The sequence below is a fragment of the Aotus nancymaae genome, unplaced genomic scaffold (genome assembly GCF_030222135.1).
Source record: "Aotus nancymaae isolate 86718 unplaced genomic scaffold, 86718_ANA_hifiasm-v0.15.2.pri h1tg000006l, whole genome shotgun sequence".
Classification (NCBI taxonomy): Eukaryota; Metazoa; Chordata; class Mammalia; order Primates; family Aotidae; genus Aotus; species Aotus nancymaae.
The window spans coordinates 71,321,435-71,344,103 of NW_026988417.1; the positions used below are offsets into that span (position 1 = coordinate 71,321,435).

Below are 22,669 nucleotides of genomic sequence, written 5' to 3' on the forward strand. Positions count from 1 at the left end.
TTTTTTTTTTTTTTTTTCTTTTCTTAAACGTTGATGCTACCCAGGTCCTTGCCTACTTTTATCTTATCCTGCATGCTTTTCCTGAATCACTCAACTAATTTTAGTTTCAACAATTGCTTGTATATGATGACCCTGCACCTCTCCCCGAGCTCTAGAAGCGTAAGTCACATTGCTCCCTGGGCTGTGCATGTTCCAAACTGAGCTCATGGCACTCCCCAACACCTATTCTCCTTCTTGTACTCTGTAAGCAACATCACTCATCCCCAGTGCAGACCCCTGGAAGCCACATGACATGGTTTTTTCTTTGCTGCTCTCAAATCTCTCACCACCTCCATAGTCCTAATTCAATCCCTAATCATCTTGCTCCATGCTCTTTGCCATGGTCTTCCAATGAGGCTCCCAATTCTCCTCTTCACCCTCTAAACTGAGGCCAAAATGATCTTTCTTAAACACAAATAACAGCCATGTTTCTACTGTGTTTAGAACTGCAGGGGGTTGAACTCATTGTTTTCCATAGGATGAAAATCTAGACAACAGAGTCGGGCCACAGGTTTCTATAATCTGGTCTTCCCACTTTTCTAGCCAAATGAAACTGCTGGTTTCCTGGGCAGCCTAGTCTCCTCCCAGGTTCTGAGCCTTGGCTTACTTTGCTGCCTGAGCCTGTGGTACATTCCCATCAGCCTGGCATGGTCCCACTGATTCCTAAGGCAGTGCTCAAGGGTCGCTTCTCTATAAATGCTTTCTTCTATTCTACCTCTTACCCCCACCCTCACATTTTTTTTTTGAATTTTTATTGTGCCTGTATAGATTGATCTGAGTGACATATTAAATATTTACAATATTGTCTGTTTCTTTTCCTGTATTAGACTACTGAGCTACTTAAAGTGAAAACTAAGTTGATTTGGTTTTTGTGTTTCTACCACCTGGCACAAGACCTGACACAGACATTAACAGATGTTTTAGAGTGTAAATGAATAAGTGGGTGGGATCCAGACAGACTGTGACATTCAGCAATTTTAACATAATTTTAGTAGCATGACCTTTCTTAGTAGAATCTTAACTTTCTGAATTCTCTCTCCAAGTAGGGTAAAATAAGGGATAAAATATTTGGTACATCCTTATGCTAAAAAATTTTATTATTTATCTGAAATTCAAATTTTCTGGAGCATCTGGTATTTTTATTTGATAAACATGGCAATCACACCCACCAGGGTAACCAACTTAAATCTCATATTAAGTTGGTTACACTGGTGGGTGTGCCCGAGAGTTTTTGCTGTGCTTAGTTCAATGAATAATTCTTCAATTCTCTTTCAACTGTGAAAACAAAAAGCACAGAGTCTGATGAAATGTTAGAATCAAGGAAACAGAATTCTGCTGAGCAGCCAGAAAATGAGATTATGATATTGATACCCATTGTGGATATTGTAAAGAATAGACTTCACTGCTTCTTTTGCTCACTATTGCCTTTCTCTGATGGGTTTTTTGCCTCCCCTTAGCTTGTGACCCATCCTGTGAGAGTTGTGGCCCCAGTAGCCCCAGGTGTCTTACCTGTACTAAGACTGTCCTGCATGATGGGAAATGCATGTCTGAATGCCCTGGCGGGTACTATGCTGATGCTACTGGCAGGTGCAAAGGTAAGAGATTTGTCACCATCATCATCATCAAAAAGTATTGAGTACGTGTTTGACTATACTTGGTGCTATATGCTGCTCATTGGGGAACTTGAGTGTATGATGGGAAAGCATTACTTTAAAAGGGATAGCTTTCTCATTATGGAGCCAACGTATATTTGGTATGGGAGTGGGAGATATGGGTGGATGCTGGGGGACTAGAGTGCTTTCATGAAGGACTTACGCATATATATATTTTTTGAGACGGAGCTTTGCTCTTGTTGCCCAGGCTAGAGTGCAGTGGCATGATACCAGCTCACTGCAACCTCGGCCTCCCAGGTTCAAGTGATTCTCCTGCATTAGCCTCCTGAGTAGCTGGGATTACAGGCATGCACTACCACGCCAGACTAATTTTGTATTTTTAGTAGAGACGGGGTTTCTCCACGTTTGTGAGACTGGTCTTGAACTCCCAACCTCAGGTGATCTGCCCACCTCACCCTCCCAAAGTGCTGTAATTACAGGCATGAGCCATCATGCCTAGCCTAGGACTTATGAATATTAATCATTATTAGAGTTTATTTGGCCCTTTTGAAATGCCAAAGACATCTTTAACATACAGCCCTTGTTTACTTGTAAACCATCACTAACTTAAGTTGCAGAAGTAACAGAATCATTTCTTATATGACATGTATGCTGTAGGTCATAAATTGGCAACTACAACACACCACAAACATAAAATTAAAAAGTTAAACCAAGTTCGATAGCTAGTAAAGCTAAAGTCTGTATCCATTGAAAACTTGTTTTTGTGTGCTACTTATTTTTATTTATTTTTTTTTTTTGAGACGGAGTCTCGCTCTTGTTACCCAGGCTGGAGTGCAATGGCGCGATCTCGGCTCACCGCAACCTCCGCCTCCTGGGTTCAGGCAATTCTCCTGCCTCAGCCTCCTGAGTAGCTGGGATTACAGGCACGCGCCACCGTGCCCAGCTAATTTTTTTTTTGTATTAATAGAGACGGGGTTTCACAATGTTGACCAGGATGGTCTCGATCTCTCGACCTCGTGATCCACCTGCCTCGGCCTCCCAAAGTGCTGGGATTACAGGCTTGAGCCATGTGTGCTACTTATATATTGTTTCTTTCAGACTTATACAACCTAAACTGTGAAACGTTCCCATTTGAGACTTAATAAATTTCTACCTTCTGTATGCCTGACTTGTGTCTTTTCTCACAGGTAACTCTGAGAACTTCTTGTTGCCTGGGACATCTTGATCACCCCTCCTCTCTGAAACATACACCCACGTCCTCACGTCTACCTACTATCTGTTAGCGCAGGGTGTTTAGACCCATCCCAACACCTCTCCTTAGCAGCCTCCCCTTTGCCTGCAAACCTGTTTACTCACCCAGTGTTTACCCCCTTTCCTCTGTGTCCTGCTCCCAAGTTCTCATCCCGTCTCTATTCCCTAACCCCTAGCTCCTGACCACGGTCCTATAGAGCCTTCTTCCCATCTCTGACCCCTGACCCCAGCTCTGCTAGAGGCTCAGTCAGGCCATGCCATCAGAACCTGCCCTTAGAGTCAGAGATATCTCTGTTAACACCAGGGCCAAAGCAGGGGACATGTGTTCCTGACATTGTCGTATGTTATGGTCAGAGTCATTACTGTAATTCTTACTTAAAATCCTAGAATGTCAAAGCTGGAAGTGTCTTAAATGATCATTTAGTCCAACCTTTCACTGTGCTCATGCCAAGAAAACTAGGCTAGGAGAGACCCAGGCTTCACTGAGGGCATTGATGAATTGCTGGAGAAACTAGTCAAAATGCCAGTGCTTCCAACACTCTGACCCATGGCCTTTCCACTCTAATCCCTTTAGGCAGTGTGGGGTTTAGGTCCAGAAAGACCTAGGGCTAAATCCCAGCCCTGCTGTGAATAAAGAGTATAATCTTGGGTAAATTTTTTAACTTCCAAGAACTCAGTCTCCTCATCTATAAGATGTAGTTAATAATGCCTACCTCATAATGTTGTTAGGAAAATTAAAAGTGACAAAATGTAGAAAATGCTTAAAACAAACACGAAATAAGGGTAGCTAGTAAGCAATAGGAAGAGCATGGCTAAATGATGCATAAAGGGCTGCCTGGGCAGTTCCGACAGTGTAACCACCTCCTAACGTGTTTTCCCCTTGGTTTGGTGTGACATCTGCAGGGAACCAAGAGTTCCAGCCAGGAAGTGGGCACTTTATTCACCCCTGTCCCACAGTATTCTCCTTCTTACTCTCTTCCTCAGTTTGTCATAACTCGTGTGCCAGCTGCTCTGGGCCCACAGCCTCTCACTGTACAGCCTGCAGCCCCCACAAGGCTCTACGTCAAGGCCACTGTCTGCCCCACTGTGGAGAGGGCTTCTACTCTGACCACAGGGTCTGCAAAGGTATTGTTGGTGTCACTGTCATTCTTGAGAGGTTATCCTACAAGAACATAGATTTAGTTTTTTTCAATAATATGACTTTCCAGTGTAACTTTTCTTCTAGTCATGGCTATGCATACATTGTATGCATTTTTCATTACAATAGTTTTGTGAAGATTAATCTGAAAAAATTTCATTTGAAAATTTGTGAAGACACTCAAAAGGTTATGATTTTTTTTTCCTGGATGTCCTTAGTGGAATGTTATTTTCTTTACTGTCCATTAAAACAAAATAGAACTCTTATTTCCTCCTTTCTCTACTCTCCTACATTTGCTAATGTTTTTCTTAGACTTCATTTTGTTTTTCCCTGAAGAATTTCTTTTTGGTAATAATACTGCTGAGCAAAGTGAGAGTCACTAGCGATGCCCCTGGGATGAGTGAAATGGAAGAATCTTAAATAGCTGTTTGCCAAAAAGGGAGGGCAATATCATTTAAGCATTTTGAAATTAGAACATTGAGAGTGAACACTTTAATTAAGTGAAATCAATGTAAATTTATTTGTATATCAGAATTAAATGAAATCAATGTTTATTTATTTGTACGTTGACACCTTAAAACAGAGTTTGAGAGTAGTTACAAGAAGAACATATTTAAAACAGGAAAGCTGCAACAACTATTTTGGAAGAGAAAATTTAGAGAATCTTTTAAAGAACAGCAGAGTTAATTGTATTTAAATGTGGGTACCAGAGAGTTTGACTGCCTTATGTGGCTTTGCTTTTCACCAGTAGCCAGGGCAAGCAAAATATTGTGATGGGTTATGAAACATTCATTGCTGCTCAAAGGGGGCCTCTTTCTTGTCTAGAAAAGCAGCCTTTCCCTAGATAAGTTCTAAGAGGAATTTGTTGCCTGGACCCCTATATAGTGGGTGATGGATGACTCATGGGTAATAACACAACCACCATTTTTGTAAAAGATACAGTAATGGCCTCCATATGAATGGTTCTAAAAATCTACAATAAAAACCAAGGGCATAATGTTAAATCATTTAGCGAATGTGTTTCTCTGGAGAACCAAGCCAATATTGTCAGTTTGCTGTTGTTTGTTGTTGTTTGTTGTTGTTTGTTTTTGTCGTCGTTGTTGTTCTCTGGCCCGACAGCTCTTATGAGACCTGGGAGATGTGACTGGTGTACACACCCCTCAGTGTTCCTTTCACAAACATTATCACTCTGTGCTTTGTATAGAACACTAGAAAAATAACATGCTGAAAGACTGCATTTGGTGAACTTTTCTAAGTGGGTTTGATTTAATGAGAGGTTTGCAACATATATTTGATCTTTGGATTATTTTCTGCATTTTATTCCCATTTGCAGCCTGTCACTCCTCCTGCCTGGCTTGTATGGGTCCTGCACCCTCTCACTGTACTGGGTGTAAGAATCCAGAGGAAGGACTGCAAGTGGAGCAGCTGTCTGAGATGGGCGTCCCCTCTGGCGAGTGCCTAGCCCAGTGTAGAGCCCATTTTTACTTGGAGAGCACTGGGCTGTGTGAAGGTAAGCATGATTTGAGAAAGTGTTAGGTAGCCTCTTGAGAGATCCTGTGAGGTGGGACAAAAGCCAGGAAGACCTATGTTTCATGTTAGAATGGTTCCAAGATGATTATGAATAAAGCAGGAGACCAACGTGCAAAAGAGTAGCCCCCAACAATAGTCTCCCACCCTTTGTGAACCATAGATGAGCTTAAAGAGCTAATCCCTTCCACTCTACCCTTTCCAAAGTTCCGTTCTCAGAAGTTCCAGAAAGAAATTCTTTCAGGGACTACTAACTGTAGTTACAAAAGACTCAGAGCTCGTCATAGAATTTCATTTATTATTTCTTCTAATTTGCTACTCAGAATATGAATCGGTCCCTTGAGGGCAAAATCTGGATTTCTGTCAAAATTTAGAAGTGATCTCTGCTGTTTGCCTTGGCATATCATCTACAGAGAATTGATGACATCCTGAATAATTTGACTCAATAGCCAGGCCACCTATGAGTGACTTAGGAAATGAAAGGGAAGGGTATGGTTTCCTTTCTCTTTCCACAAGTAGCTGCCTTGCTGTTGGGTGAATCATTTGACTCTAAAGCTACCTGAAAAAAAAATCATTCATCTGTATTTTTCATTGTAAACATATGTTCATTAAAAAAATTTCATAGTCTACCCACCACCTAAACCCAATTGCCTATTCCATTTTGTTATGATATCTGAATCCTTCTTCATATTCATAGCTTTGCTTGTGTATCATTGTAACATAACAGTAAGCATGCTGCAAATTCAATTTTGTATCCTACAAGTCTACTCATTAAAGTGGACTCCATTTCAGTGTGCCCTCCCAGGGAAATTCTGGGGTTCAAGATTAGGTTAAAAGGTTTCAGACAGAATGCATCATATGGCCCCGTAGAAAGGATGCAGATTTGGAATGCAGAGACCCAGGGCCAGACACTTAACCTCTCTGAGTGTTTGCATTCACAGCATTAGAATAGGCTGACTTTTTGACAGGCTCAAAGACGATTAGGAGTGTCCAACTAGTTGGTAAATTATAAAGCCCTCCTGCTCCATGGGTGCGAACCTCCATCCATACACTCGGGTGTTCAGGAACATGATGGGGAATCCCCTGCTCCCTGGGAGGCTCCAGACTCCAGGGGATTTTCATGGTGTCCAGAAATTGAGGGGAAGGTCACTACTCTCCAGACATCCTGGATTCTACCCATGTATACATTGCCCAAACTCTCTGTGGCCATTCAAACTCCTGTGGCTCTGTTTTTATAACCACTTGTGGAATATGGACATCTTTGTTGCTGCCGAGTCCCAGTGCCGTCCCAAGGGACACGCCACACAGCCTTCCCCTGTGGTCTGGTTACTTCCAGGTGCCAAAGTGGAGGGTGATGTGGCTCTTTCCTTAAGGACCCCACAGACTCCGTGAAAGGGGAGGTGCTGGGTGTAAAAGTATTTTTCTCCTGTTTAATTGCTTCTCAGTTCTCCTCAGTGGGTTTAGATTTACCAGACAAGTTTTCTCCAGCCACTTCTGCTTTCTGGCAAAACCCATATCCCCTAAAGAAAATAATTATAGTGCCTAGCCCTGTTTGATGTGAGGAAAGTACAAGAAGATAGAAAGAGAAAGCACAACTTCTCTCTCCCTCCCTCCCTCCTTCTCTCTCTCTCTCTGTCTCTTTGGCTCACATTGTTACGAAGTGATTTTTGATTTGTTGGAATCTGTGAAACTAGTCTGCATAGTTTTACACAGCCTTGAACTGTGAACCCTGAGATTTTTAGTGGAAACCACAGAGGAATTAGACCTCCAGGAACACTGGTGTTTCCAAGAATTCAGAGAAATGCTAAATGAGACCCCTGGCTTTTGTGGCACATAAAGTAGAGAAGCTAGAAAAGCCCACAGGAAATTCATCACTGTAGCCTAATGATTTTGGTTTTCCCCTTGCTACAGCAATCCGATGAAAAATCAAAATGACATTTTCCTAGAACACTCAGCACAGTTAGGTGCTTCTTACAATTTTGAATACCACATTAAACATTCAAAAATGGGGACTTTGGAGTGGATTCCAAAATAGTTAAAATTGTTAAGAAATATAAATTAAGAGTGACCAGGGTTTTTTAGACCAGAAAATAATATGACCATTTATTCGATACCCACCATGAGCCAGGCACTGTGACAAATGGCTTACTGGTTTTGCTCACTTAGTCTCAATGCCAACCTCACGGGGTCAGTGGGACAACTATTGTGCAGGAGTGGAAACTGAGGCTTGAGGAAGTTGAGGTTGTAATGTGCTCAAAGTCATGTAGGCAGCACAGACTATAATCCAGTGCGAACCTAAGTCCTGTATCCAGTGTCTGTGCTATAAACCATCACACTACTGTATTCCAGCAGTTGAAGAGTTCATATGACCACCTGTTCAAGGAAGTGTAGCTCCTAGAATCCTTTCCATACAGGGAGAGAAGCACAGCATACTAATGCTTCAGGATTAGAGCATCTTAAATTTAAGAAAACATCTTTGACAAAGGGGAGGTTTCTGGGAAGCTCTTTATACAGGCACCTTTAAAAAGATTAGAGTCGAATCCTGCTAGAATGCTTTAATTGTGGTCCCATGTGAAAGGACTGAATTGACCTCTCGAGTGCCTTTTAGCCCTGTGACTTTATGCTCGTTAACATAATATTATTAGATATCAAACATATAGCTGTCTCCTCCCATTTATTAGCAAATCCCTGTGCAATCTCCACTAGGTAAGTTGATGTACTCAATTTACAAGTGATGAGAATGTGGCAGAAAGAGGTTAATTGAGTTGCCTAAGATTCCATTGGGAAACTGAGCACAACTACCAATTGTTTCCAACCTTACCTGAGTGTTATGTGCGCTGATTGATGTATTTCCTGTCACTCATCCTGCATCTCTGGAAACCTTTCTGCCTTCTCATAATCTGTTCCATTTTCAATTCCGCTAAAGTGTTGTCTGTGAATCAGGCCTGGGAGTCCTATGAGACTGCATCGGGCTCTTCCTCCCACATCTTCCCAGAAATATCCTTGCCTCTCTGCAGAACAGTAAAAAGATTGGATGGGTATGTGTGTGCATGTGTGAACATGTGTGTGTGAGAGTGTGTGTACACATCTATGCTATTGAGAGTTTCTTTTATAGCACCTTTAGTTTCAAATATTTTCTATCAGGAAGAGAAAAACAACTGATTTTCTAGAACTCTCCCTCTTCCTTTTTTGAGACTACAGCACAGAGTGATTAGAATATTACTGCAGCTAATAAAAGTGAGAGGCAGATTCGTTATAGGAAGACGCAATTTACTTATACACTGAAGTGGTGTCAGAAATTATCATAAAAGTTTTTACTTTGAGCCACACAACAAACCCTAGCGCAGGTTGAAAAAACAATACTAAAGATATTTGACTAAAATCTGAGTCTGTGATGAGAGGACAAAAAAATTTTAAATGAACAAACAGTGATCAAAGAGAACACTACTTTTTGGAAGCCAGAGGACAGTGTCTTTATTCATTCATGCTGCAAATGTTTATTGAGTGTCTCCTGGGTGCCAGGGATTTCTGGGCACTGCGAATATACTAGCGAATAGGTCCAATGAAAATTCCTTTTCTCATGGAACTTATATTTTAGTGAGAGAAACAGATAATAAATAAATAATGAATGAATGAATAACAGCAGCAGCAACAAGACCCATGGATGCTAGTGTGTGCCCAGAAGCTCCCAGCAAGGTAATGGAGGAGACAGGAATGGGCTGATGTGGCTCGAAAGCAGAAGAGCTGGAAAGATGGGGAGGGCCACTTGCATGCATTTGTCCTGTGCTTTGGCTCATTCAAAAAAAATGAACTGAGTGCTTCAGAAGGCAGAACTCTGACTTCATGTTTCTTTTGCACACAGCCTCTGTTTCCAAAGTGTGGCTAGAATTGCTGGCACAAAAGAGGGTTTGTTGCTAATTGTAAAAGATTGGAGACATTTTCAATAATCAATCTGAATTGTGCACATTTATTAAATATTTCCATTGAAAATTAGCTAAACGAAGAATTGTAGCAATTGTAGTAATTTCATCAAGTTGATCTCACCTGTTTAGCTGAGTGTTCACTAGCATTGATAGATTCAAGTGACTTAATAAAAAAAGCAAACCCAACCCAAAAAATACATGTCAGCCCCTTGCCCGAAAAACTAAACAAATTACAAACAAATTAACAAAAACCTGTATCCTCCAGAACAACATGAGAAAAGCATTTTTACTTTCTTATCAGTCTTCCCTCACTGGTTCCCATGCCTCTGTGAGTGTGAATCTAGATGAGGTCTGCAGGATGAGGGGTTGCTCTGCTGCACGACCCCAAGGATGCAATTCTCATAGCAACCTTTGTGCCTGGCTCCTCCTGGAGTCACTAGTGACAACCGATGTGGCAGTACATGGCAGCCCAGCGACGGAGAGACAGAGCAAAGGACCTAGAGCTCTATGTCTCTTGGAGGCCTTTGCTAGCGATGTTCCTTGGATCTAAATTGCTCAGCTCAGTCTCTGATTCTCCTTCCACTGTGGTTGAAAGATTTTTTTTTTTCTTTTAAAAGGTTCAATTATTTTGAAGAATTAGCTTTTATTTGAGGACTCTCTGGAATAGAATTTCTCATGGGACTTTCCTGGGAATCTTGTTAAAATGTAGATTGAAATTCAGTAGGGCAGGGGTCAGGTCTGAGTGGCTGCGTTTATAACATGCTCCGAGGTGAGGCTGATGCTGTCGATCCCTGGACCACGGTTTGGAGAAGCAAAGCTTCTAATCAAAGAAGAAATAGCATATCACTGGTATGCTTCTTTCTCTCTTAAACAGTTAGTAAAACATCCCCGTTTTTGTTTTTTCTCACTGCATATATTATACATATTATAGAAACTTTAAAAAATATAGATAAGGGAAAAAAGAGAAAAACTACCTATCAGTAGATCAAATACAAATTCAAGATTTAGCAAGTTTTAAAAAATGAATAATTTTTATAGTATAAGCATGTCCCTAATATTAAGATATTCTAAAATATTATTTATCACTTAACTGAAATTTAAATTTAACTGTCTTGTGTTTATCTAGTAACACTACCTGTAACCCTTTCACTTTGAGATTACTACTTTTATAGCATAAATTCTTACAGTTGTTTATATAACACACACATGTGCACGCACACACGTGAATATGTATCCCTTTATAGTTTAGAAAGTCCTTACAATCAATAATTTTCTTGAAAATCTTGAGAGTTTTCACATATCTACTCCTACTTTATAGATGGAAAAAGTTATGCTTAGAAGGAACCATGTAAAGAATGATTTAGCAATGAGGGATCCTGGGTTCTACTACAGGACATATCTGCCCAGCACTTCTTTTCTTTTCTTTCTTTCTTTTTTTTTTTTTGGTATGTATGTCACACTAGAGCTTTACAATTTAATTTCAGGTCAGGCCATCCAATTAATAATGCAGCTCAGTTGCTATTAAACAATTTGGCAGTGGTGACTGGGACTGGATATGAACATGGTCAGGATGATTAGATTAGCCATATAATTGCCCCAATTCTGTGGAAAATTAATAATGGAGTCTTTCAGTTTTCATGCAATTCAGCATGATTCAAGATGATATAATTTTGAAGAAATTACACGTTTTTATTTTAAAAATGAACTCTACAACAATAATGCGTATTACTTACACATTATCTAATTTACTATCTCAGAAGAAACACAGTGTTTTAAAAAATGCAGAGATTAATAAACATCCCAGCAGTCCCATCTCTGCCTTTTCATTGTACTTAGATTGGTGATGGAGCTTTGGTCAGGGATTCTCAGGGGAATTTCTGCAACTAAGTGTTTCCAGTCTAGGCCTAGGGCTGGGTCTTATTGTACAGAGCAAAAATGCACAAAATTGCTACAGATTTAGTATCTTTTTTTTTTTTTAATTCACCAGTATTTTGGTCAATTAATTAACTTGATTTAGGTGAATGGGAAGAAGTAAAGCATGCTGTGTGTATTTTGATCCTTTAGTTGTTGCTAAGACTCACCAAAGGCCTGAAGGCAAAGAGTTTTAATTAAAGAAATATGTGGGCAGGAATCTGCCTGTACAGCTTACGAGTATGTTACCATTTATGAAGTTGGAATTCCCTAACATTAATTGGATCAAGCATATGGAATCTATATTAAGCAATGCCCTTTAATGTAGTCCCTAGAGTGCTGACATGCGCTATACAAATAGGTGGCTTCTGGTAACGTTCAGTCTTCTTCACTTTCCCCTTCTTGCTTTTATAGCATGGGTGTGCCAGGCTTTGGGGATAGGAAGATGAAAAAGCTATGGACCATGCCTGAAGGAAACCATGATCAAGTAGGAGAGACTGATGTCTAAGCAAGTAATTAAAAGAGGATGACACATGCCATAATAGCAGTAGTCACAAGGGACAGAAATAGCACGAAGGAGATGGACTCTGTCTAGGAGAGAAGGTAGTGAGGAAAGATTTGTAGAGGGAGAACTTTCCATGATTAAGCCTTTGAAGGATTAATGGGAGTTCACCAGGTGAAGAAGGTGAGAAAGGGCATTCTAAGCCAAGGAAACAGTAAGTGCAAAGGTGTATTTGGAGAAGTACAATGTGTTTGGTATTCTTGTAGTATAAAGTCCAAAGAGGAGCATTGTTCAGAATGACATTGGAGATGTGGGGTGTGTGTGGGACATTACGTGAAGTGCTTCATGTTCTGTGCTAAGGAGTTTAGAGTTCACACTGTTGGTACTGGTAAACTACTAAAAGATTTTAATAGGGAAACAATTTGGTCAATTCATATTTTATAAAGATCTATCTGGTGGATGTGTGGCAGACAAATAAGTAGAAACAGGGTAGGGTTGGTTAGGAAGCACTGTACTAACCCAAGTCATGAATGATGTTGAAGATCTGTACTAAGGGGCCGTGGGAAGGTGGGATAGATTTGACAGAGATTTAGGAAGTAAAATCAACACAGCTTAAATGGTTGTGGTGAGGGAAAAGTAAAAGTGTAGGATAATGCCAAGGTTTCAGCATGAGTAACTTGGTGAATGGTGGAGCTACCAAGTAAGATAGAGAATACAAAAGAAATAATAGGTAGAGGAGTAGAATGTGGGGTTGGGGATGGAGAGTGAGTAAAGTTTTGGACTGATGTCCACAATTTACGTTAAGTGGATATGGGCTGAGCTTAGAAGTAGATGCAGGGTAATATTTTGGAAGTGAGGAATATGAGATACTTTTGAAACACCAAGAAGAGATATCTCCTAGGTAGTAGATTTATGTGATCAGAGTTCAGGATAAAGGCCAAAGCTGCACACAAAAATTTAGGACTTACTAGCATGGAGGGCATCATTAAATCTGTGGAAAAGTTTGCCCAAGAGTAAGAAAAGGAAGAGCAAAGGGTAGAATTGGGGGAAGCGCCAATGTTTAGAGAAATATTAGAGAATGAGGCTGAAAGAAATTTTCAAAGAGAAGTATGATGCCTATGCTTCCATCCATCTATCCACCCACCCACACACCTACCTGGCCACCCATTTAGTCAACAGAAATTCATTTATTGAGAATTTATGGTATGTCAGGGACACGGACTGTGATAGGCACTGCAGGATTCACAGAGATAAAAAAAAAATGTGACTTTTAAAGAGTTTCTAATCTAGTCAGAGTAAGAGATTTGGGATGTTAAATCATGTTCATTTAAAAAAAGAAAATTTAAAAAGACTGAGCACAGTGGCTGTCACCTGCAATCTCCGTGATTTGGGAGGCTGAGGCAAGAGGATTGCTGGAGGCCTGAAGTTCGAGGCTCCAGTGAGCTGTGATCATGCTCCTGAACTCCAGCCTGGGTGACGGAGCAAGGCCCTTTCACCAAGAAAAAGCAAAAAACAAAAAGTAACAAGAAGAAGAAAAAGGAGGGTGAGGGCACAGGGGAGATCAGTTTTGATTAACTTTACTCATTTCAATTTTTAGACCTTATTGCAGTACTCCCATTGTGAGTCTAGAGGATTTTGTTATCTACATATTTGGAGAGAAGCCCTCCTCAAAATTTGTTTTTGACATGAAAAGCCAGGACCTTTTGTATGATATGAGAGTAGGAACACTATCACTTTTCTTGTATCATTAAAAAGAAAAAAAAATAGTAATATCAGTTGTTTGAAATATACATTAATAATAAATGAATAAAAATTAATATGTTTAATTGTTTTAGGTATAGTTTTTGCTGAAGTCAGGTTGACTGGACTTTATAGTCATCTAAGGATGCTTTTTAGTGCTTAAGAAGCTCACTTATGCTTTTTCAGAAATATACGTACTTAGCCATCAACTGGAAAGCCAGTCTTTAAAAACGTAATATTGCATGGAGGAATTATTCATAGAACTTATTTCAGATATCTCCCGTATATGCTCTGTAATGGGTTCAGTCTTCCTTGAAGGATCTTAGACTTCAGACAGAACTCCTGCTATGAAATCAGCTTCCATAGAATGATTAAGCCTCATATAAGTCACTGAAATAGTGTCGATATTTCTAAAACCAGCACGGAATTGCAGTTTCATGACCTTTTTTTTAAAGGATGCAGATGTTAATGCCTGTACTTGCAGAAACAGAGCATTATAGAGAAAAAGATACTTTAAGAGGATCATCACCCAGCGTATTCTTTTCCCTCTCTACCCGCAGCAACTAACTAGTTCATTGTTTAGTTAGTTCTTAAACATTTCCAATGAAGTCTTCTGAAGACTGTCATGGAAACGTTCTTTGGAATTTATTTCTAAAATCTAGTGGATGCAAAGGGACTTTCTTCTGGACCTCTTGGCCCACGAGCCTTTCAACTCTTTACTTTCCTGTTGTATGTAGTTGAAAAATAACCTTTATGCACATTGAGCCAGGCTATTACATTTATTTTGTGACCAAATGAAATAAAATGTTTGTACTCATAATGCATTAATTAATCTTTCTCCAATTTTCAATTCCACAGTGATATACTCTCATTTCCTCTTTATTAGAAAGGTATAATAGGAAGAGCTAAGGATTTTAGCAATCTTGTAAAGTCTGATACAAACCAATGTTATAATCAGACATACATTTAGGTGTGCAAAAATGTGTTACTCACGATGCTTCCCCTAGTCCCGCGCACCAGCCCTACCAAAGCTGGCTGGGCAGCCTGGCTCCCCTTTCCAGCGTGGAAGGGCAGATGGGCTGCCCTGAGGAGGCGGGGAGGGGAGGGCTGGGCCTGCCAGCTGGCGGGCAGGTCACTATGCTGAGCTTCTGCGCTGCCCCCACCTGCACGCGAAGGAGCTCCCAGTCCAACCTGGCTTTCTTCAGGTTCCCCTGGGACCTGGCCAGATGCCAGGAGTGGGTGGAGAATTGTAGGAGAGCAGACTTGGAAGATAAGACACCTGATTAGCTAAATAAACATTACTGAGTATGTGCCAGACATTTTGAGACCTCTATGATCTGTAGAACTATACATTTTGCAGAGGACTCGGAAAACTGAAGAATGATTGGGTTATTTTATTTTTTAAAATTAATTGAAGCAGATACTTGCGAAGTCATGGGAAGAGTCCTTACAGGACAGTTCTTCGAGGTAATGCAATACCAACAATATTTAATCTTGCCAGTCATTTGGACAACCCACGTAGTAGACACAGAAAGTGAATAAAAGAACTGAGTGAACTCGAAATCAGGACACTGAAACAGAAAAAAACTGATGAAACTTCTGAACGGGAACAAAAACATAAAGAAACCAACAATAGCAATGCTCAGAACCCCAGTGAAGAAGTGGATGAAGGGCAAGATGAGACATTTTACCTCTAACCCTTGAAGAGAAGGAAAACAAAGAATACCTAAAATCTCTATTTGAAATCTTGGTTCTTATGGGAAAGCAAAACATACTTCTGGATGGACATGAGGCTGATGAAATCCCAGAAGGTCTCTTTACTCCAGGTAACTTTCACGCACTGCTGGAGTGCCGGATAAATTCTGGTGAAGAGATCCTGAGAAAGCGCTTTGAGACAACAGCAGTTAACATGTTTCGTTCAAAAAGACAGCAGAGGCAGATGCTAGAAATCTGTGAGAGCTGTATTTGAGAAGAAACTCTCAGGGAAGTGAGAGACTCACCCTTCTTTTCCATTATCACTGACGATGTAGTGGACCTAGCGGGGAAGGGCACCTGCCTGTGTTGGTGAGGTTTGTCGAAGAATCTCATAACCTAAGAGAGGAATTTGCAGGCTTCCTGCCTTATGAAGCTGATGCAGAAATTTCAGCTGTGAAATTTCACACTGCGATAACTGAGAAGTGGGGGTTAAATATGAAGTTTTGTCGTGACCAGGCTTATGTTGTGTCTAGTGGATTTTCTTCCAAAATGAAAGTTGTTGCTTCTGGACTTTTAGAGAAATATCTGCAAGCTATCTTCACAGTCTGCTCTTCTGTGCTTTAAATATGTGGTTGGTAAAATCAGTACCTGTTATGGGAGTATCTGTTGCATTAGGAACAACTGAGAAAGTTTGTTCTTTTTTCCATCGATCACCACAACTGCTTTTAGAACTTGACAATGTCGTTTCTGTTCTTTTTTCAGAAAAGTAAAGAAAGGGGTGAAGAACTGAAGGAAATCTGCCATTCTCAGTGGACAGGAAGGGATGATGTTTTTGAAATTTTAGTAGAACTCCTGCGAGCAATTGTTTTATGTTTACATGGTATCAATAGTGACATAAATATTAGATGGAATAACTGTATAATTGGCCAAGGATTTGTACTCTGCAGTGCAGTAGCAGATTTTTATTTCATTGTTACTATTGTTATTCTTAAAAATGTCCGATCTTTTACAAGAGCCTTTGGGAAAAATCTCCAGGGGCAAACCTCTGATGTCTTCTTTGCAGCCTGTAGCTTGACTGCAATACTGCATTCACTCAATGATGTGATGGAAAATATTGAAGTTTATCATGAACTTTGGTTTAAAGAAGCCACAAATTTGGCAACCAAACTTGATATTCAAATGAAACTCCCTGGGAAATTCCACAGAGCTACCAGGGTAACTTGGAATCTCAGCTAACCTCTGAGAATTACTATAAAAGAAACCCTAAGTTTTCCAAAAATGGAGCACATTATTCAAGAACTTAAAGATACATTCTCAGAACAGCACCTCACAGCTCTTACCTTCAGGCATGGGATAACTCAAATTCAATACGTTGGAGGAACACCATGCTGATGTGTATAGAAGTGACTTACCCAATCCTATCATGCCCTCAGCCAAGTTTCATTGTTGGAGAATCAAATGGAAACGCAGGGAGAAAGATACAGAGCTTCCATTCACCATCTGTGAAGCCCTCCACCTGCCTTGACATCAAGTTTTTTCCTAATGTGCATGCATTGCTGAAGGTCCTGTGTATTCTTCCTGTGATGAAGGTTGAGAATGAGAGATACGGAAATGGTTGAAAGCGTCTTAAAGCATATGTAAGGAACACTTTGGCAGACCAAAGGTCGAGTAACTTGGCTTTGCTTAACATAAATTTTGATATAAACCACGACTTGTATGTAATGGTGGACCCATATATTAAGCTTTATACAAGTAAGTCAGAGCTTCCCACAGATAATTCAGAAACCATGGAAAATACGTAAGAGATTTATAAAAATAGGCTTTCTTATATTTGATATTTGGAAGAAAAGCCGTAAAGTGTATGTAGGCCACTTAATCACTAAATATCTTTGCCTACAGGACTCCATTGAAAACATCAGTCATTGATAATCTACCTGTTTAAATGGGCCCTGTTTGAACTCTCATGCTTTGAAGACCTATCTGTCTTCCAGAAGAGAACATTGAAAGGACCGTGTTTCCTTCTGTGTGATCTCTGCTGGTGGCACTCTGGAATTGTTTCAGTTAAGTCATTTTAGACACAGCCTTTATTACCCCTGTGGATCCCTACTTGTTGGATGTTATGAATTCTTTGAAGAAATATATTTTGAAGAAGTGTAGAAGGAAGGAATACGTTTTATAAAATGTTATAGTGAAGCCCACACTTGACCTTTGACTAATAGGAGTTTTAAGCAGGTTAAAAATCTATACTGGGCAGTTACAAGAAATTACTGGAGAAAAGCTTGTGAGCTTGCCAAACAAGGATTTCAGTGTAGATTTTGTCTTTCTCAAATGAACATAAAGGAACAAATGACAGTTAGCGTTTGACTGGAAGAGCCTGCCGTTGTTCTGCGTCTCGTTGCTGTTCATGTTCCTTTGTGGAGCCCACATCTTCCTAAACTTTTTAGCAGGTATATGTTGAACACTTCTGTTTCATGGTTAAGACGGAATCAGAGGCCGTGGATACTGACAACTGATTTGTCTAGTTTTTTTTTTTTCTTTTTCCATGACTCTTTTCTATTGCCTCATCTTGATTTTTAAGCAAAACCTGGAAAACCTACAAAAATAAGTGTTGTGGTTTATTTAGAAAAATATGGAAAATATTGCTGTTATTTTTGGTGAAGAAAATCAATTTTGTATAGTTTATTTCAATCTAAATAAAATGTGAATTTTGTTTAACGTCCAGGCTCATTATTTTTGGTGGGGTCAAAACTTTCTTGTGTAAATTCTCTTAAAAAACATTTGATAAACAGCTTCGCAATTAAAAAAAAAAAAAAGATGCTTTCCCTATATTATCCTGCAAAGCTTTGTCTTAACAATACTATTTAGCTGTGTTTTAAAGTATTGCCACCTCACTTTCCTTTACAGACTGTTTCATTTTGTGTTAAACATGTCTTAAATAAGATGCTAATGTATATCTTTCCTTTATAATAATATTTTCTTAAACATCAATTTACTTATTCCTTTTTTTAAGAGGAGTCTGCAAATACTTGGGAAAAAATTCCTAACTGTGACTTATGCTAATAGGGCTGTTATATAATTTTTAAAAATAAAATTTAATTTAAGAAAAATAACATTAATTAAAATATATAGGTCTCTAGGTTCTGTTTATCATATAGTAAAAAAATACACTTGAATAAAGCTCTATAGTATATCCAGAGATGATGATTAAAATATTTATTAACCAGTAAGGCATGGGCACTGCCCAGTGAGAATGGCATTGACCTCAGTTCAGGAGCAGAGCCCTGGGAATCTCCTGGTATAGGTATTAGCCTGTAGGTGCTGGGCTATGAGTGGGGCAGGGTGCTTGGTGTGGGGCCAAGGCTGCAGCAGAGCACTGACAGACTTAGGGCAACAGCCATATCAAATCTGCATGGAAGTAGTTCAATACTTTAACTACCAGTACTGATGGACCAGGATGTCCTAGCTAAACAGTAGCTCTCTCTATATATAAAAGATTCTATGTTACATTTTATTAGGGGTTGGTGGCAGTGGAGATCTCAATGGTGTAAAATCACTTCTGGTCCTTCAAAGCCAGCTGGGACACAGTGAATGTACTCAGAGAATGTCTCTGCAGTCTGGTGATCTTTTCCATTGGGCAGAAGATGGCCTGAAATGCATGGGGTCATCTGCATAAAGAACAGGTCTTCGTCTTACTCATCATTGTATCCCCAGTACTTGAAGCTATTTTGAGGCTCAATGATGAATGAATGACAACAACGGCTGGTTGTTTTAACATGTAGGTTTTATTATTCAGGTGTGGCGAGGCCAGCAGATCAGGAAACTGTTACCATTGAAAAGTTTGCTACTCACAGCTCCAAGAGGAAGGGCACCTCATGGCATGAAGGGCCACAAGGGGGAGCACCAGGGTTAGTCAGGAGACAGAGGTGGAGGTGGGGAACATGGGCAAGAGACTATTCTAGTGTCAGTAGAAAGGGATGGGTGAAGCAGGGTTAGGATTGGCTAGTCGGGATAATTACAGTGGTCTGTGAGGTATAGAGACTGTCTCTAGTCATCTAGTACCTGGCTCTGAGGCAGGAGAATAGTAGGCTGGAATGTAAGAGTATGATAAGGGAGGTGGTGGCAGTGTGAGTTCTGGATCAGTTTGCATTTATTTGAAAGGTGTGCTCCCAAGCGAATCATTTACTATCTCCAGGAATATAGCCCCAGGAGGGTCAGTCTCTCCAAAATCTGCATTGTTTCAGATGTCAAAGAATAAAAAATATAGAGCATAAAAAGGCATGATTACAACAGTGGCTACCCTTGAGAAGTCACACAAGTATCACCTTTATCATTAAAGGTCTGATGAACGCAAGCAGAGAAGTTTTCTTTCTCTTTGCCTTTACTCTCTTTTCACCTGTGGGTACTTCTAATGCAGCACTCAATGTTAATGATTGTAGCCAAGATTTATTAAGCCCCTGCTATGTGTCCAGGCCTATACTAAGAATTCACATGCATTAGGCCAATAAGTGTCCATAACACCCGATGCAGTATGTTCTCTTTCCATCCTTGTTTTATAGATGAGGAAGCAGGAGCCTTGAGAAATGAGTTAATCAAAGTCACATAGAGCTATGATGTGATGCTCTTACTCTCTGTGCTTTACTCTGTCTTTCATTCATTCTATTTCAGTAGCTTGCTTGTGTGTCTGTTGTCACAACTAGTTTGAGCAGCTGAACATGTTGGGCAGTTCTCATCTGTGTATGTCCAGTCTTCATCACAGAGTAGGCACTTTATAAACCTATGAGAAATCAATAAGTGAAGCTTCCACCAGCTTTTCTCTATGATTCGAGCAACCCGATAAGCAGCAGAGCATCTAGTGATAGTGAGAGAGCTGTCTCCAGAGTAAGAACTGTTTTCCGGCTTCCTGTTTTTTATGACATTCTCTGAGAATGGGAATTTGGGGAGAAAGAAATGTATGACTCTGCAAATGCTTATTTCTGTTTTGTGGCACTTGTGGTTTACTTAATCTGGGTTACATAAATGCTTGCTTTGCAGGTGACTGCCTTTAGAGAGAAGTGCGTGAGGTGTACGGCCTGTCCCTGGGAAAACCAAGCGAATGTACAGAACACACTCCAACCCGGGAATGTTAATGGGAGAGAGAGTTACTGTCTATGTCACATGGGGCTTTCCTGATTGTCTCCTTTGCTTAATCTTTCCCCCAGCTTGCCACCAGTCCTGTTTCAGATGTGCAGGGAAAAGCCCACATAACTGCACAGACTGTGGGTCTTCCCACGTGCTGTTGGATGGGCAGTGCCTCTCCCAGTGCCCAGATGGCTACTTTCACCAGGAAAGTAGTTGCACAGGTGAGTATGTAACGTGCTGGGGCACATTGCCTATGCTCATGTTTTGTCTTCATAGCATAGACAGACACTGTAATTAGGAACCTTGTCATACCAGGGACTAAGATTCAGCTGTAAATCCTTGTCTTGAACTTGCAGGTTCAAAGTATAGAGGGAGGGGAACAAGTGAAATTTAGTTCTTCCAATAAGGAAGCATGGAAATAAAACATTAGAATCAGCTTTATCCTAGAGACTATAATATTTGAGTCAACTCTGAACTTGGTTTTCTCTTGACTGGAAGACAATGATCCGAATAAATAACTCTTGTCATGGACTAAATAATAACCTTTATTTCCTATAAGAACTAGAACTTAGTTCAGCATAACTCTTTGTTGCTATGCTCGGGTTGTGGGGGTCCTACTGTCGCCCAAGCTGGAGTGCAGTGGTTTGATCACAGCTCACTGCAACCTTACCTCAGCTTCCTGGGCTCAAGCAGTCATCCCACCTCAGCCTCATAAGTAGCTGAAACCATAGGCATGTGCAATTTTTTATTTTTATTTGTAAAAAGTGTTTCCCAGGTTAGATATGAACTCCTGGGCTCAAGTGATCCTCCCACCTTGGCCTCCCAAAGTGCTGAGATTACAGATGTGAGCTACTGCACCCAGCATGTGGCTCTTTTTAAAAGTTCAAAGGTTTATGTTTCTGATTATTAAAGGGATATGTACTTATTGTAGGATTGTAAGTTCAGAATAGGAAAAATAAATGAGAGTTTGGGGATAAAGATTACTGAATATGCCACATCTTAGAAGCAGTAAGTCTTACCCTGGTGATAGATTCCTTTTGATGTACTTTTTATGCATGTTATTACATAATTGAGAACAAATTTGAGCTATGCTTTTTCATATTTTTTCAAAACATAAAGTCATAAACAATTTTCTGTGATAAAAGTTATATGTACAGATATGTGTGTATATTTATCATTTTCATGGCTGCATACTATTCCATTTCTTTTTCTTTTTTTTTAAGAGATGGATTCTGTCACCCAGGCTGGAGTGCAGTAGTGTGATCACAGCTCACTGCAGCCTTGAACACCTGGGCTCTAGTGATCCTCCTACCTCATTAGAGCTGGAACTATAGGCATACACCACCGTGCCCAGTAAATTGTTTAAAAATTCTTTTGTAGAGATAGGGTTTCAGTTTGTTCCCAGGCTTGTTCTGAACTCCTGGCCTCAAGCAATCCTCCCACTTCAGCATCCCAAAGTCCTGGCTGCATTTCTTTTCACATAAGAAATGGAGAAAGGATTTGAAATTTGGCAACTTGGACACCTGAAGACACTAGGGAGATCTTTTACTTTCTCTTTCTTAATGAGGTACTGCTCTGGTTATCAATTGTTGCCTAATACACCACCCAAAATTTGTGGCTTAAGACAACAATTATGTTTCCCAGTTCTGAGGACTGCTGGGCAGCTCTTTCTTCAGGTCCTGAGGGTGGGCTCTTCATTGACATGTCCATCACCTGGGTTGGTCAACAATCTTACCCTATGAGGCCTATTCTCTTGGCTAATTGTACTTCCTCACAACATGGCAATCTCAGCTAGTCAGTCTTTTTATGTGTCAACTGTCTTCTCCCGGAATGAGTATTCCAAAAGACCTAAGCAGAAACTGCAAGCTGCCTATCACCTAACCTCAGAAGCCTCACTGTCACTTCTGCTATATTCTGTTGGTCAAAGCAAGATAACCCATATTTGAGTGGGTGAAGGAATAGCATACACCTCTCAGTGGGGGAATGGCTTATGTACACAGTGAGGGATAGATTTGATAATCTTCGTGATGGAGACAAACTACCACGGTGCTAATGCATTTGTATGGAATCAGGAATTTGGCACAGGTAACTGCACTTCCCAGCCTCACTTCCCCTGGCTATGGCAGAATAGAACAAAAGGAGATAGAGGTATTTGCTTCTTTCTTTAACATGTCAGTCCAGTACGTTTTTAAGAGCACCTTTATGTTTCAGT

General features: G+C 40.2%; 1 protein-coding gene and 1 pseudogene across 1 annotated transcript in view; both read left to right on the forward strand.

The window, feature by feature from the left end:
* FRAS1 (Fraser extracellular matrix complex subunit 1) overlaps positions 1 to 22,669 on the forward strand; it is a 467,548-nt gene that overhangs the window by 243,168 nt on the left and 201,711 nt on the right. The window contains exons 16-19 of the mRNA XM_021669641.2: positions 1,497 to 1,634; positions 3,888 to 4,028; positions 5,375 to 5,551; positions 20,538 to 20,678. Of these exons, the coding sequence (XP_021525316.2) occupies positions 1,497 to 1,634; positions 3,888 to 4,028; positions 5,375 to 5,551; positions 20,538 to 20,678 (597 nt within the window). The remainder of the gene's footprint in view (positions 1 to 1,496; positions 1,635 to 3,887; positions 4,029 to 5,374; positions 5,552 to 20,537; positions 20,679 to 22,669) is intronic.
* LOC135269911 (52 kDa repressor of the inhibitor of the protein kinase-like) lies at positions 14,782 to 18,211 on the forward strand (annotated as a pseudogene).